Source organism: Arachis stenosperma, chromosome 2 (genome assembly GCF_014773155.1).
Source record: "Arachis stenosperma cultivar V10309 chromosome 2, arast.V10309.gnm1.PFL2, whole genome shotgun sequence".
In the NCBI taxonomy this organism is placed as follows: domain Eukaryota; kingdom Viridiplantae; phylum Streptophyta; class Magnoliopsida; order Fabales; family Fabaceae; genus Arachis; species Arachis stenosperma.
The window spans coordinates 13,727,518-13,743,510 of NC_080378.1; the positions used below are offsets into that span (position 1 = coordinate 13,727,518).

Sequence of the window (15,993 nt, forward strand, 5' to 3'; positions counted from 1 at the left end):
ATGTCTACAAATTTAGTCAGGGGTTGGAATGTGTCGCTCACATGTCCACCCTACGTTGATAGACTGGATCCTGATTACGTTTTCCTTGATGGTGTTATTTATTGGGTAAGTTGCTTACTTCATGAGGAGGATGTTGACCCTCCATGTATTGTATCATTCTCTGTAGTAACATTTACTTTTCATAAATATTCCCTTCCAACTGAAGCTCATGCCCATTGCCTTAATCTGTTGATCCGAAATGATAAGCTCTGTCTGGCTACAAATAATCATGATGATCAGTCATATAGCTCTACCATTTGGCAAGCTGATGCTATCAATGATGATATTATTTGGAGCAAGCTATATACGTTTAATGGTATTGGGGTTCCTTACATACCAGCACTATTTGTTGATGATAACCTTTTACACATCATGGAAAGGCATCTACCAATGCTGGATATGGATGGTATGAAGTCGACTTATTTCCATATTCTCAAGTACAACGAAACAAATCACACAAGGAAAACAGTTCGGTGGATCCAATATGACAACTACGTGAAAATGAAATCAATCCATAAGTTCAACGAAAGTTTCTTCCCAGTCTAATTTACAATTTTAATGTCTTCTTTGTTATATTTGGTGTGCTGGTAGTATCTGTCTGTTTTTAGTTTTCTATCATATTTTATTTAAATCTTTTTTGCTGTTATTAGTTGTTAGCAGTTGTATTAGTTTAGCGTTAGTTTGAACGGGAAAGATTGCTCACGAAAATAGTTGTCATATGCCCATATCTACTTTTAAATTAATAGTAACATCTCACTTTTTCTTAGTGATGACTTGGTATTATGTATTCATTTTACCTGTGCAATCTTCATGGCTATTAAATTGTGAAGGGTTTGAATTTATATATTACTTTTAAATTCATAAGTTTATATGTTTATTGCAGTTTCACTGTAAAATGTAGTAAGATTATATCAATAGTGGATCATACAATGTTTCAATCATAACTTACTATTGAGTTATACCTAACTGGATCCAATATACACAGTCCATACTAAGATTTATTTTTAATTTACATAAATATATGGACATATTTCCTTATAACTTATTTTTTACAAAAAAAAATTATTTTCACTTTCTTCAATTTTAACCGAATGTTCTTATTTAAATTAGTACATAACTGTACAAAAATGTACCAGATATTATACAATATAAATATAAACAAAAAATATACAATAAAAAACAAACTCTTGATTCAATCGGATAACTAGCTTTGTTAAGTTTATCACTAAATTTTTTTGTGTAAAGAAAAAAAAACAAGATAGATTTAAAAAAAATTAGCATACATAAGTCAAAGAAATAATATGTAAATTACATACATAATCACATAAAATTTTCAGAAATTTATAATTATAATATGCATTAAAGTCAAAAGATATATGCAATTAAAGGTATTCAATTACCTAAATTATTTTTTTGATATTTTAATGTTAAAGGTAATTAATTATAGTCAGTTAGAGTACATAAAGAGTACATATAGTTAATCACAATACTTTTTTTGTTTTCTTTCCTTATTTATTTAAAATTTTTAAAATGAATACGTGACAATTTTTTTCATTTTGGTTCTAAAATTAAGCTATTACGGATATATCCTATGCAAATTGAAAACTGTAAAGAAAGGATAGAAACAAAATAAAATGTAGGGAGGGTTTTGAAATTTTTAAAAAAATTTAAAGCCAAAAATTTACTTTACTTGATCTATAATTCTTAGTTAAAAACTTACATCCTAATTAATTATATTAGTTACAGGTATTATTATTGTATCTGATTTTTTTTAAAGAGAAAATTTCAATCCCCTCCCTGCGAGATGCGAAAATGACGCTCCCCTCCTCTCTGTTTATAAAATGTATATTTTCCTCCCTTATAACCTTTAAAAAAAACCTCCTCTTTAATCCAGTTTAAAATTTTTTATGTTAACTTTATATATTTTTCAAGAAAAAATAAATTATTTTTTACAAAAAGATCCTTTAACGTAAATTTATTTTTTTTAATGGGATTTTGCTTGCGAAAGTACCTTTTAATAAATTAGTTTTTTATTGACAAAATTAAATTTTGACCAAAATAATTTTAAAAAAATTCAATAATTAAAATATTGTTTTCTAAGATTCTCTTCAATAATTTTTTGATTATTAAATTATGATTTTAATAAATTTTTTGTTTACAATTTTTTTTATTATACTATTAATTTTTCGATATCAATGTATATTATTTAAACTTTAAATAAAAAATTTACAATTGTTAATGTGTATAACAATTATATATATTGATTTTGAAAAATAATCTTACTAATATATTTTTTAATATTAAAATAATTTATATTGATATCAAAAAATTAATAGTAAAATATAAAAATTGTTAGAAAAAATTTTGGTCAAATCATAATTTAATAATTAAAAAATTGTTAAAGGGTATCTTAGAAAAAATTAATTTTATTATTAAACTTTTCTAAAAATATTTTTGGTCCAAATATAATTTAAGCAATAAAAATAATTTATTAAAAGGTATTTTGGCAAGCAAAATTTAATCAAAATAAATTAAATTTTTTGTTAAAGAAAATTTTTTTAAAAAAAATTATTTTACGTTGAAAAATGGATATAATTAACACAAAATATTTAAAATGTATTAAAGAATAGGTTTTTTAAAAGTTATAAGGGACGAGAATATACGTTTTAAAAACAGAAGAGAGAAAAGTGTCATTTTAGCATCTCATGGGAGAGGAGAGTGAAATTTTCTCTTTTTAAAAAAATCCTGATATGAAATTTTAATAACTTGAAAACATACCTGAACAAGTTTTGTTTTAAATTTATTTAATACAACAACAGAATTGACACGCAAGATTGATAGGCAACTTTTGGAAACTTTGGAATAGGAATAAATTACAAAATGTAGCCATGCTATTTAAAATGTGAAACATAATTCAAAGCCAAAAACTTACTTTACTCAATATAGAATTATTAGTTAAAAACTTATATCTTAATAAATTATATTAGTTATAAGTATTATATCTGATAATTTTTTATAATTGCTGATATAAAATAGTTAAAGTCAGTAGAAAAGACTGCCATTAAAAAAATGCCATAGAATATTTTATGTTATTCATGAGTGATATTGACAAAATATTAAAATGATGCTCTAAATTTTCTGCTATTTGACCCAAATGTTAAAAATTCAAATAGTACACAACTAAACAAGTTTTTAAATTTAGTGAGCACCGATGAAATGTAAAAAATAAGGACAACTTTCTCCCCAGGTTAATATATTTACCTTTTTAGGATTTTCTATTAAAAGCACAGTTTATGTTATAGAAACTATAATTTGTAGGTTTCCAATTCATCGGGGAGATTTTGTTCTCTATAGCCTACACAAATGACAGTATATAGTATCGACAATTAGTCCTGTATCAACAATCTATCATATCAAGGTATCTGAAATAGTATTACTTTAGCAACACAGTAAACAATGCATTGACTTTTATTAAAAAAACTTAATATTTTATACTCAAAGAATGACTACACACTGACAAAACTAAAAATGACTTTGAAGAGACATTTTTTCTTTATATAATCAGGGAACCAAACTCTTTTTTCCAATTATTAAAGAAATGGATCACGTGCTTTTAACTAGCATAAATATATAATATTAACTTCAGTAATGGAAACTTATACTCACAAATGGCTATAAATTTCTAACCTTTACAAAACCCCCTTTTCAACATTCCCAAAAAATGAATAAACACTATACACCACCAAAAAATGCGATAAAATCCCTCCCAAAAGAGTTAATCATTGAGATTTTATGCCGAACTGATCCTCTTACTATTGGGAGATGCAGACTCCTGTCAACAGAGTGGATGAAAACACTATCAACTTTTGAATTCTTATCCCAACATTATATGTTTCATTCAAAGAATCAATGCTCAATTCTAATTCAAGCTTCCTTTTCTCAATGGCCAGGTCAGAAAAATTCGATCATTAGGGTCAACCCAGATAAAGGTAATAGATTGTATTCATTCTTGCCACCAATATTAAGTCAGTCTCTATCCTTTAAAATCATCGGAGTTGAAAATGGTAATATTTGTTTTTCATATCAGACGAACGAACATACACATTTTCTGTTGGTATTCAATATATTAACTCGAAAAACCAAAGAGATTACTACTTACAACAAATTTGATTCCATAATCTCAATGAATAATATCTTAGCTTTTGTATATCTTCCAAGAGAGACTCAGTATTGTATTTTCCATGGTTTTAAAAAATCCTCAAATGATAAACATATTCTATATAAGATATATTCTTCCAAAACTCGACAATGGACAAGAATGTATGGTTGTCATGGTGTTATAGGAAAAATTAGTCCTGAGTATGTCTCACTTGATGGTCATTTGTATTGGATCAATTGTTCAGCTGACCAGTCCTCAGTACCAGAGTCAATTGTGATTTTCTCGATTATAACGAGAGAAATCAATATTTTGCCTATACCAGTACAATTTCGATCACATTGTCATAAGATCTTAAGTTATCAGGAAAAGGTTTGCTTCATTTCTTACCCTGGAAGTGTAGATAATGTCGTGTATCCATGTGGAGCATTGAACGAAGAAGGAATGATTCTTTCTCATGGAAGGGAAGACTCAAGTTACAAGGTGTAAAGATATACGACCATCCTAGATTATTTATAGACAAAGATCTCATTACATTAACGGATGAGAGTATACATACAGGAAGACCTTCCAATGAAATTGTACTGTCAAGATTCAAATATTCTGAAGGATATTTAAGACACCATCTTCAATGTGGAGCATGGTGGCATCCCACGGAAGTCAATTTTATTAACCAACTTTGTCTAGGGTTATTCCCAGTTGAGTAGGATTGTAAAAAACAAAATCTTTTGTATTATTCTTTTCTACAGAACATGACTCAATCAAGTTGAATGCTTTTTTTCAAGAAAAATTTCAAGAAAAGTTATTATCGATGACCAAATTCCGTGTAATTTAATTTGTATAAGTCAATAAAAATAGCATTTCACCTTATAGGAATAAAATATTCAGGAAAATAATTCTTATCATACCAGAAATGATAAGTATAAATATATCAATTAGAGAATTATGAGTAAAAAGATCGTGAATACAACATTGTTTTAATCAATAAGAAGTTTTTTTAAACTAAAAATAGTAAGATATAATTTTTTGAACAAAAAACAAAAACAAAAACAAAAAGAACTACATAAAATACATTACGCCAGTGGCATTGAGATATCTTAAAGAAAACAAACAGAAATAAATTAAACTAACAATAAATAAATAAGTAAAGAAAACAAAGGTTATGAGTTTCTCTTTATACAATAGTAAATAATATAATAAAAAAATTCAGCCCCATCCCATCAACATCGGAAATAACTGGAAAAAATTAAAATAATAACAAAAGTTTCTTGGGAAAGACAGTACATAACTAATTTTATCCTTGGATTTCTAAGACATTTAGAAAAAAAAATCTTAAATTTAGGTATGGCCAAAATAAACATATTATCAAAATATTAGCGTTAGCTAAATTTACTAATTAAATAATTTTCATGCTTGATTATTTTTAAACGTTGAAATAGCACAAATCACAATAATAAAATAAAAGAAGAAAAAAACAAAAAATCATAACGCATGCATTTGTACCAAATGCCAGTTTCACACATTCCCATGAGTACATAGCCATTAACCACGTTCCTAATTTTTTTTTCCTATGATGAAAAAAAAGAGGCACAATATTATAGAAAATTAGACATTCACGGAACCAATATATGGGAACAATAAACAAATAGTACAAGACAAATTGTACTTATAAAGGCAAATGGAGAACATGCATAGTCTATTAGATAATGCACACATCAAGTCACTCTGAGTGTGATTCTATTTTAACATTATCAGGAAAGTATTTTACTCCCAAGAATATTAATAATAAACCTAAATCTGAGTTGTAGGTTGGTTCTCCATGTAGAATATATAGAAAGAGTACACAATTATCTAACCAAGAACAAGGATAAGTAGGTCACAACAAACCTTTTTAATGTGTCTTAGACTTCCACAAAACTTTTTGTTTTAACACCTGCATCTTCATAAATAAAAACTTCCAATTCACAACTTTTAATAGAGATCGTTCCCTCTGTAATAGTTTGTACTTTTCCTCTCCGTAATAGTTTGTAGTTTTCCTTTGTAAAAGAGGTAAATGAAACACATACAAGGCTTATTTTCACAAACTAAGCCTCCATCGCTACAGTTCCTTCTGTAGCCTTATTTCCTCAACAATTTTGCTGAAGATTTCCAGGGATGAATTCAGATAAAGCAAAACATGCAAGAAAACAGAGATATGCTATTGTTGTGGGGAAGAAGCAAAAATTATATCACAGAACACATGAAGGTTATATCATTTGTTTATCTTTACTATTAATTTCTTCAATCTGAGTATGACATTATACTCTTCTTATTCGAATGTTACACTTTTTTGTTAGTTTCTACTTGCATATTTTCCCTTTTCTTATTACATGTAAAATACATAAAGTGTTGGACATTACATTGCAGAGAATCAAAGACCAGATTCCTCACAGTGTCACACATTCAAAGAAGATTATTCTGTTGGTAGACGACCTCTTGCTGAAATACAATCAGGCAAGTTGACCTTTAATGTCTAAGCAAAATAAGTCAATTATATTTAAGAAAAAATTTACACAAAAAGAATTAAAATTTTAAGCACAAAATCTGTCTATATTTTCCTGTAAGCTTAACATCGTTAAGCAAGAGCATGACAGAGATTAGTAAACATCCATATGTCTCTTTGTTTTTTATTTATCTAACAAGATTCTAGATATCATTCCTGGTAATAAGTCTAATGAGTAATGTAGTTATTCATCCTATTAATTTGACTGTAAGGAATCCATCAAACTAAAAGGTAATACTTATATCTATGCATGCCTTTTATGACAGACAACTAAAACTTATAACAAAATATAATTTCATGAAATCAGTTTCCCGTGCATCTCATTTGTGCCAAACATTGTGCAAGTCTAAAAACTATTTTGTTTCAAGGATGTACTGCACGAGAGAGTATTGTTACGGAAATAAAGAATAGTTCCCAAATTCAGAGAAAGTCTACAAGAAATCGTGATACTTCCCGACGAATAGATGTAACAACACAACATGCAACTCTATCAGGAGAACATCTTGGGAAGACTTCCTCTCATATTCAACCAGGTATCTTCTTATTTTGGATTAAATTTAGTTACCCAACTATCTCAGGTGTATATAATTAGGTTACTATAAAAATTTCTGTAAACAATGAGGATTTTTGAAGATTTGAGTTTTAGCAATATCATTATTCTATGACATATGTCAAAAATTGAAACTATTAGCTACTTATTATACACAAGGTTGTGTTAGAAAAATAAGATCACTTAAATTACAAATACGGTAGTTGAGAATGAGATAGGTTCAAACAGATTCATTGTTCAACAAAGTATTAGTAATGTTATGCATAATATCGATATAATCATAAAATGCAATAACATTTGACTTGAAAATAACTAGATATTTCACATAGATCATGACAGTAGGTTTTCTAAGTTTGTGAAAATCCAACCGGTAAGTGACTGATTCAATTGTTAGTGTCACTGTGCTTTAACCGGAGTTCAACAGTTTTATTTAAATATAAACTAAAATTATTCAAAGGTGAATATGTAATTTCAAATTTTTTAGTTAAATTATTTCTAAATTAGTAAAATTTAATATCTCACAATTTCACAAAATAACTTGACTATAATTTAGCAATAAAAGATCACAGACAACTCCAAACATCTAGAAAACGTTAACAAATTTCCAACCAAACCCACAAATTATGACAAATCATCAAGAACATATTACATACAGCAAAATAAAATGTCACGCATACAAAATACACATTCAAATTCCTTAGAAGTTATTATGAAAAAATTTTCTTTAAAAAAAGGCTTCATTTGGTTATTGGCATCAATGTCGAATTGGATTTTTCATGATCAACAAAATTATTCCAAAAATTTCTGAAATTTTCATCTACAGTCAACAAAACTATTCCAAAATTAAAAGAACAAAAGCAACAAAACAAGCAGCAACCGTATTCTATTTTGTTAATCAACAGAGTTAATCAAAACAAAATTATCACTACTATTGGCAATTACAACTACCAGAATCCAGAATCTTAAAACACCAATTCAGGATCATTATAATTAACCAAATAAAAAAAAAGAATGAGCTACGGAAGAAGTAAAGAAAGAGAGAGAATAACATAATCAAACCGTATAATTTTGGACGGCAGCAGAGACATATGGCGATAGTCCACGGCGGTAGAAGTCTCCACGGCGGCAGAGTAAAACACGATGGCACTTGGCTGTGAGCTCAATAAAGAGAGGGATCAATGTCAGAGACGGGCGAAGACAACGATGACAGCCACACCAGTACAGCACGGCCGCTGAAGACGACTGCAGACGTGGGCTTGACAACACCAGGAGGACACAAACCACTATGGCAACAACAGCTCCGAGCAAACCATTTGGCGATGCGAGGCTAACGGATCCAGGCTAAGAGGTGCCGGCTGACAACGATAACGAAAGTTCTAGCCTTGACGACACAACAAGGGCAGAGAACTCAACACCATTACTACTAGCGGCGCTGGAACTCAGACAGATAGAAAGGGTATGCAGTTAGGGTTTTCCTTCTTGAGAGAGTCAGAGAGGGGATGGGGGTATTCATTAAATTGACTTTTTTTTTTACATTGGTTAGTTATTTAGGTTCCTATAATGCTTGCGTTTTTTATTGGTTTTATAACGCCCACTGATTGATAAAATACAAAATCAATTGAACAAAAAAAAGCTGTAATGCCACAAATTTTGTTATCAAGTGTATTTTTTATTATTACCTTATCTAAATTCAATGCTTACTGCCATTGTTTAAAAAGTTTTTTAATTGGTTAGTTCCTGAATGAAATATGCTAAATGATCATTGACATTATTCACTCAATCTTTAATTTTAATTGATAAATGAACCTCTAATTTAGTGTATCTATATTGAAGAAAATCTTTTATTTTAACAGTTCACCAATAAGTATTAAATGACTGGAAGGCTAGAAGAGAGTTATAAAATCTCTCTATACACTTTTCTATCAATTGGCATACAGACCAATAGATGTCTTTATTCATTAAGTTTGACTTTTTTTTAAGTGGTAAGTTATTCAGGTATCTATAATAATGCTGTATTTTAGTAGTTTTATAATGCCCGTGATAAAATATAAAATCAATTGAACAAACAAATTCGAAAGCCACAAATTTTGTTATTACGTGTATTCTTGAAAATTACATCATATAAATTCAATACTCAGTGCCATTTTTAAAATATTTTTCTAATTCATTACTTTCTGGATAAAATATATTAAATAATCATTTACATTATGTACTCAGTATTTAATTTTACTTGATAAATGCTACTTCTATTGTAGTGTACCTGTAATTAAGGGATTTTCCAATGTTAATAGCTTACGAATCACTATTGAATGGCAAGCAGGCTAAAAGAAAGAATATAATCTCTCTATACAATTTTAACTCCAATTGGCATGTAGAATAATAGATGTCTTCAGTAATTAAGTTGACTATTTTTAAGTGATTTTATAATGCATGTGAATTAATTAAATACAAAATTAATTGAACCAAAAAATTCTAATGCTACAAATTTTGTTATTAGATGTATTTCTTAAAAGAACATTATCCAAATTCAATGTTCAATGTCACTTTGTAAAAAAAAATGCTGACTGTTAGCTCCTAAATAAATTTAGTTAAATGATCATTTACATTATGTACTCAGTCTTTAATTATAATTTATAAGTGCAATCTCTCATTCAGTATATCTGAATTTAACGAATTCTCCAATTTTAACAGCTTATGAATTACTATTGAATGGCAGGCACGGTGGAAGAGGACAATTCTATTTGTGACGATCACGATGAAACACATGAAGACCATGGTATGTTGTTCATTTCATATAACCAAATTAATATCTAAAGAAGCACATGCAAATGTTAATTTTCTAATAGGAAAGTCATCTAATTAACGAATAACACTATGTTTGGTTTGATGGAAAATAAATGAAAAAAATCAATGGAAAGAAAATAGATGGAAAATGATTTTTTTCTTTGTTTGGTTATCAAAGAAAATAAGAAGGAAAGAAAATTCCTGTGTGGGTCTCACTAATGAAATTTTCTTTCCATCACAAGCATGAAAACAAGAAGAAAAGTACTATAATTTTGTATTTTCAATACTAAACTTAGTTATTTTTTTATTGACAAATATTAATATAAATTTGGTTTTAAATATTATTATAATAAGAAAATTTTTAAATTTTATATATTAGATAAATAATTTAAATTAAATATATAAAATTATAATATTCTATAATATTTATAAAATATAATAAAACATGATTAAATAAATATATTTATACTTTATTTTATGATAAGGGTATTAATGTAATTTGATACTGTTATGATTATGATTTTCTTCTCACTTTTGTTTGGGTCCAAACAAAAAAAAATTCTGTCTCTTTTCTTTCCATCTATTTTCTGTTCATCCAAACAACATATAAATAACTCAACTTTTCCTTCATTTTCTTTCTTCTTATTTTCTTTTCTCTTATTTTCTTTTCTTCCATTTTCTTTGCAACATCCAAACAAAGTGAAAATGTTTATTCATATGTTTTAGAATATGCTGTTGTTTTTACACGAGTCTGCTAAATTTTGATGTCTTCATTGTACAGCTGAAGAACCACATAATTTACCGCCTGACACTATGTTGCAAAATGAAAGAGAAGGTAGTACATTGAAATATGAATCATGCCTTTTACAGGCTGTTTAATACTAAAGCTGATTTTTAAAAAGAACCCATGATTTACAGGTTATTTAGATATGGGGGATCCAGATTTTGAGTGCGAGCACTGTGGCGCTAGGTTCTGGTATGATGAACGAATTGATAGACATTATAATTCAAGAAATCCTAAATTCACTTTATGTTGCCGTCGAGGTCAAGTGCAGCTACCAAGACTACAACAACCACCAGAAATTCTTGATGAGTTATTCTTTGGCTCAGATGCAAAAGCTATTCATTTCCAAAATAATACTCGCACATATAATAGCATGTTTGCTTTTACTTCGTTTGGGGGGAAAATAGATAGATCCGTTAACAACAATAGTCGAGGACCCCCTACCTTCATTTTGCATGGTCAGAATTATCACCTTATGGGAAGTTTATTGCCTCAAGAAGGAGCGTCAGCAAAATTTGCTCAACTATACATTTATGACACTCAAAATGAGATTAAAAACCGGACTTCAGTTGTAAGGTATGATATAATAATGTTGCTTCATCTGAATTTTAAAACTTTTATGCAGTGTTTCAAAAATAATTACACAAGTTGCTTTTACTTTTCAGTTCTGACAAAGACGCAGATAAATGGAATGTTCACATAGTTTCAGACATTATACAAATGCTAGATACACATAATGTTCTTACCAAATCTTTTCGTTTGATGCGGGATGTCCTGACTAATAATCCCCAAACAAACGTGCGTCTTAAGCTCATTGGAAAAAGGGGTAGAGATGGAAGAACATACAACTTGCCATCAGTTGATGAGGTTGCAGGCTTGGTTGTCGGAGATTTTGATCCACATACACAAGGAAGGGATATTATTGTTGAAACAAAGTCTGGTGAACTTAAACGGATTTCTGAACTACATCCGTCATACCTAGGATTACAATACCCTTTATTGTTTCCATATGGTGAAGATGGTTGGAGGGAAAAAATTTCATTGAATATAGTTAACACCAATCCTAACAATGAAAGCTCCTATGTAAGTATGAGGGATTTCTTTGCTTTCAGAATACAACATAGAAATTTACGTGAGGGTGTTTTGATCTATTCTCGAAGACTTTTTCAACAATTCATAGTTGATGCCTACTCAATGATTGAAGCTTCTAGGTTGAAATATGTGTACTCAAAACAAAAAGAATTTAGAGCTGAAATCTATAAGGGACTAAAAGATGCAATTCTCAATGGAGAAACTGAAGCATCTAACATTGGAAAGCGCATTATTCTACCGGCAACCTTTACAGGTGGACCAAGATATATGATCCAAAATTATCAAGATGCAATGGCCATCTGCAGATCAATTGGTTATCCAGATTTATTTATTACATTTACTTGCAATCCACAATGGGAAGAAATCAAACGTTATTGCAAAGAGACCAACTTGAAGCCTGAAGACAGACCTGATGTAATTTGCAGGTTATTCAAAGCAAAGTTGGAGAAGCTTATCAAAGACATTCATAAAAATAGAATTTTTGGTGTTTCCAAAGCAGGTAAATAAATTATTATTTAATCATTTAAAAAAAACTACAGTTTGAAAAAGTCAACTGATTGGTGTGTTTAACAACCTTTGCTTGCAGTGATATATACCATCGAGTTCCAGAAACGTGGATTGCCACATGCGCATATATTACTATTTCTTGCAGCAGAATATAAATATCCTTCTCCAGAAGATATTGACAAAATCATATCAGCTGAGATCCCAGATCCATTACATGATCCAAATTATTATGAAGCAGTTAAGCATTTTATGGTACATGGGCCATGTGGGCTTGCAAAGAAAAACTCCCCTTGCATGGAAAACGGTCAGTGCATTCGTCATTTTCCAAAAAAATTCGTTGATTTTACTACCATTGATCAAAATGGATATCCAATATATAGGCGTCGAGATGATAATAGAACCATTGAGGTTTCAGGTATTGAGTTGGATAATCGTTATGTTGTGCCTCATAATAGATTCCTATTGTTAAAATATGGTGCTCATATAAATGTTGAGTGGTGCAATCAATCACGTTCAATCAAGTATCTATTCAAGTACATTAACAAAGGAAATGATAGAGTAACAGCATCTTTCTATTCAAATTCAGCAGTTGATCGTCCTAATTTCATTGTAGATGAAATAAAAATGTTTCATGATTGTCGCTACATCTCTCCATGTGAATCTGCTTGGAGGATATTTGCATATGATATACATTATAGGAAACCATCAGTTGAACGGCTGAGTTTTCACTTGCCTGATGAGCAGACAGTTCTATTTGAAGATAACGACACATTGCAAACCACGGTAAACAGAGCAACAATCAAAGAATCAATGTTCATAGCATGGTTCAAAGCAAATGCAACTTATGAATCAGCCAGACTATTAACTTACAATGAATTCCCAACTCATTTTGTCTGGAAACGAAGCATCAGAACTTGGGAACCAAGAAAAAGTGCTCAAGTAATTGGTAGATTATTCTTTGTCCCACCATCATCCGGTGAATTATACTATCTTAGAATGCTATTGAATATTGTAAGAGGTCCAACAAGTTATGAAGATGTTAAAACATACAATGGTGTCATCTACTCTTCATTTAGAGATGCGTGTTATGCACGAGGTTTATTAGATGATGATCAAGAATATGTTGACGCAATTGAAGAAGCAAGTCACTGGGGATCTGGACACTATGTGCGCAAACTTTTTGCAACACTTTTGTGGTCAAACACAATGGTACGACCTGAGGCCGTTTGGGAAAAAAGTTTTGGGCTATTATCAGATGGCATACTACATGATCATATCACCATGTTTAACTCACCAGGTTTTATTTCCTTATCTAAAATTTAATCCTACCTTTCTACTTTATATTTCTTATCTATAGCATACCTTTTGTATAATTATGCTTTTATACATATGTTACAAAATATAAGAAAAGAAATGATTTTTTTTAACAAAAATTATTCATTACTGATTTCATACAAATCATATCATACTCATTGAAAGTTTTATTCATATTGCAGATTTGACTCTGTCTGAATCTGAGTTATTACAACTGACTCTGATTGAAATCGAGCAAATACTTAATAGTAACGGAAAGACACTGCGTGATTTTCCAACAATGCCATATCCTAATATGGAAAACATAAACCTTCAACGGCGGGGAATTATGCAAAATAAATTAATACTTGATGAACTATCTTATGATCGTGTTTTCTTAGCAGAACAACACAGTCAATACTTAGCACAAATGACATCGGAACAGAAGACCGTTTATGATAAAATTATTGCTGCCGTGAACTCAAATTCAGGAGGAGTTTTCTTTTTATATGGATATGGAGGTACAGGTAAGACTTTTATTTGGAAAACATTATCTGCTGCTATTAGGTCAAAAGGTGAAATTGTCTTAACAGTTGCTTCGAGTGGTATAGCATCTCTTTTATTACCTGGAGGAAGAACAGCTCATTCCAGATTTGCAATACCTCTTACTCCTGATGAATATTCTACTTGCAACATTAAACAAGGAAGTCCATTGGCAGAGTTAATTTCTGAAACAAAACTTATTATTTGGGATGAAGCACCAATGATGAATAAGTTCTGTTTTGAAGCACTAGATCGGACTATGAGAGACTTGCTTCGTTCTACTAATGATTCAAGTTTATCATTACCTTTTGGTGGTAAAACTGTAGTCTTTGGCGGAGATTTCAGGCAAATTCTTCCAGTTATCACAAAAGGGTCTCGACAGGACATTGTTAATGCTTCAATTAACTCTTCTTACCTGTGGCATGAGTGCCAAATTTTGAGCTTAACACAGAATATGAGATTAAGAACTTCAACTGGAATTCACAATAGTGAGGAATTGAAATCGTTTGCAACGTGGATCTTGAATGTAGGTGATGGAAGGCTTGGACAACTAGAAGATGGATGTGGGTTAGTTGACATACCACAAGAACTTTTACTGACAGATTTTAATGACCCAATCCAAGCAATTGTTGAAGCAATTTATACTGACTATCTAAAGGACTATTCAAACATACAACATTTGCAAGGAAGGGCTATCCTTGCGCCAACTATTAGCGTTGTTGAAGAAGTTAATGATTACATGCTCTCTTTGAATAACAATGAAATGAAAAGATACCTAAGTTCAGATTCGCCTTGCTTTAAAGAAGGAGATAATGACACATTAGCTAGCATACACACTCCAGAATTTTTAGCAAGTATAAAATCACCAGGTCTCCCAAACCATGAACTCTGTTTTAAAGAAGGTTGTCCTGTAATGTTGATTCGAAATATTGATCATTCAGCCGGTCTGTGTAATGGAACTAGATTGGTTATCACAAGGCTAGGCAACAAAGTAATCGAAGCTAAGGTCTTATCAGGAAGCAATATTGGAGAAAAGGTGTTCATTCCAAGAATGACCTTAACCCCGTCAGATGGAAAATTACCATTCAAATTTCAAAGAAGACAGTTTCCTTTGATGTTATCATATGCAATAACCATAAATAAAAGTCAAGGTCAATCTTTAAATCATGTTGGGTTGCTACTTAAGCAACCTGTTTTTACACATGGACAACTTTATGTAGCTGTTTCAAGAGTTACTAACAAAGATGGACTAAAGATCATAATATCTCATGATCAATCCAACAATTCCACATCAACATATAATGTGGTCTATCAAGAAGTTTTCAGAAATATTTAAACTGGTCTCAATATTCTTCGCTTGGTAAGATATCTCATATTTTTAGCATACTTATATTATATTAACTTCATTAAATTCAAAATTTAGAATTGTTTTTATCAAATAACTATTTCTTTATGTGATTACTTCAACATAATATTTCTTTAATAACTACACTTATATTTACACTTTGCAGATTATCCAAGAAGACCCATAATGCAACTGTCATGCTTCCGTTCAAATAGTAACACTCAACTTCCACTTATATCCATGTAGTCGAAACTATGTGTTTTTATTAGAATACTTGACCTGTTTACTATTTGCTGCTCATTTTTTTTTCATCTTATCCCAAACTATATAATGTAGGAGATAAATCATCATTCTGATT

The 15,993-nt window shown here is 30.0% G+C and overlaps 1 protein-coding gene across 1 annotated transcript; it reads left to right on the top strand.

The window, feature by feature from the left end:
• LOC130962595 (uncharacterized) lies at positions 1-15,626 on the top strand. The gene is made up of 7 exons (XM_057888789.1): positions 1-445; positions 10,004-10,063; positions 10,853-10,906; positions 10,990-11,431; positions 11,521-12,446; positions 12,534-13,751; positions 13,951-15,626. Exons 1-7 carry the CDS (start codon positions 1-3, stop codon positions 15,624-15,626), a joined length of 4,821 nt encoding a protein of 1,606 aa, XP_057744772.1.
• The last annotated feature ends 367 nt before the right edge of the window (positions 15,627-15,993 follow it).

What these genes read in the sequence shown, in the direction of transcription:
- LOC130962595 (XM_057888789.1), top strand. Translation starts at nt 1, where the DNA reads ATGTCTACAAATTTAGTCAGGGGTTGGAATGTGTCGCTCACATGTCCA. An exon ending in ACCAATGCTGGATATGGATG is followed by an intron (nt 446 to 10,003) that starts GTATGAAGTCGA and finishes ATTGAATGGCAG; the next exon opens with GCACGGTGGAAGAGGACAAT. An exon ending in CACCATGTTTAACTCACCAG is followed by an intron (nt 13,752 to 13,950) that starts GTTTTATTTCCT and finishes TTCATATTGCAG; the next exon opens with ATTTGACTCTGTCTGAATCT.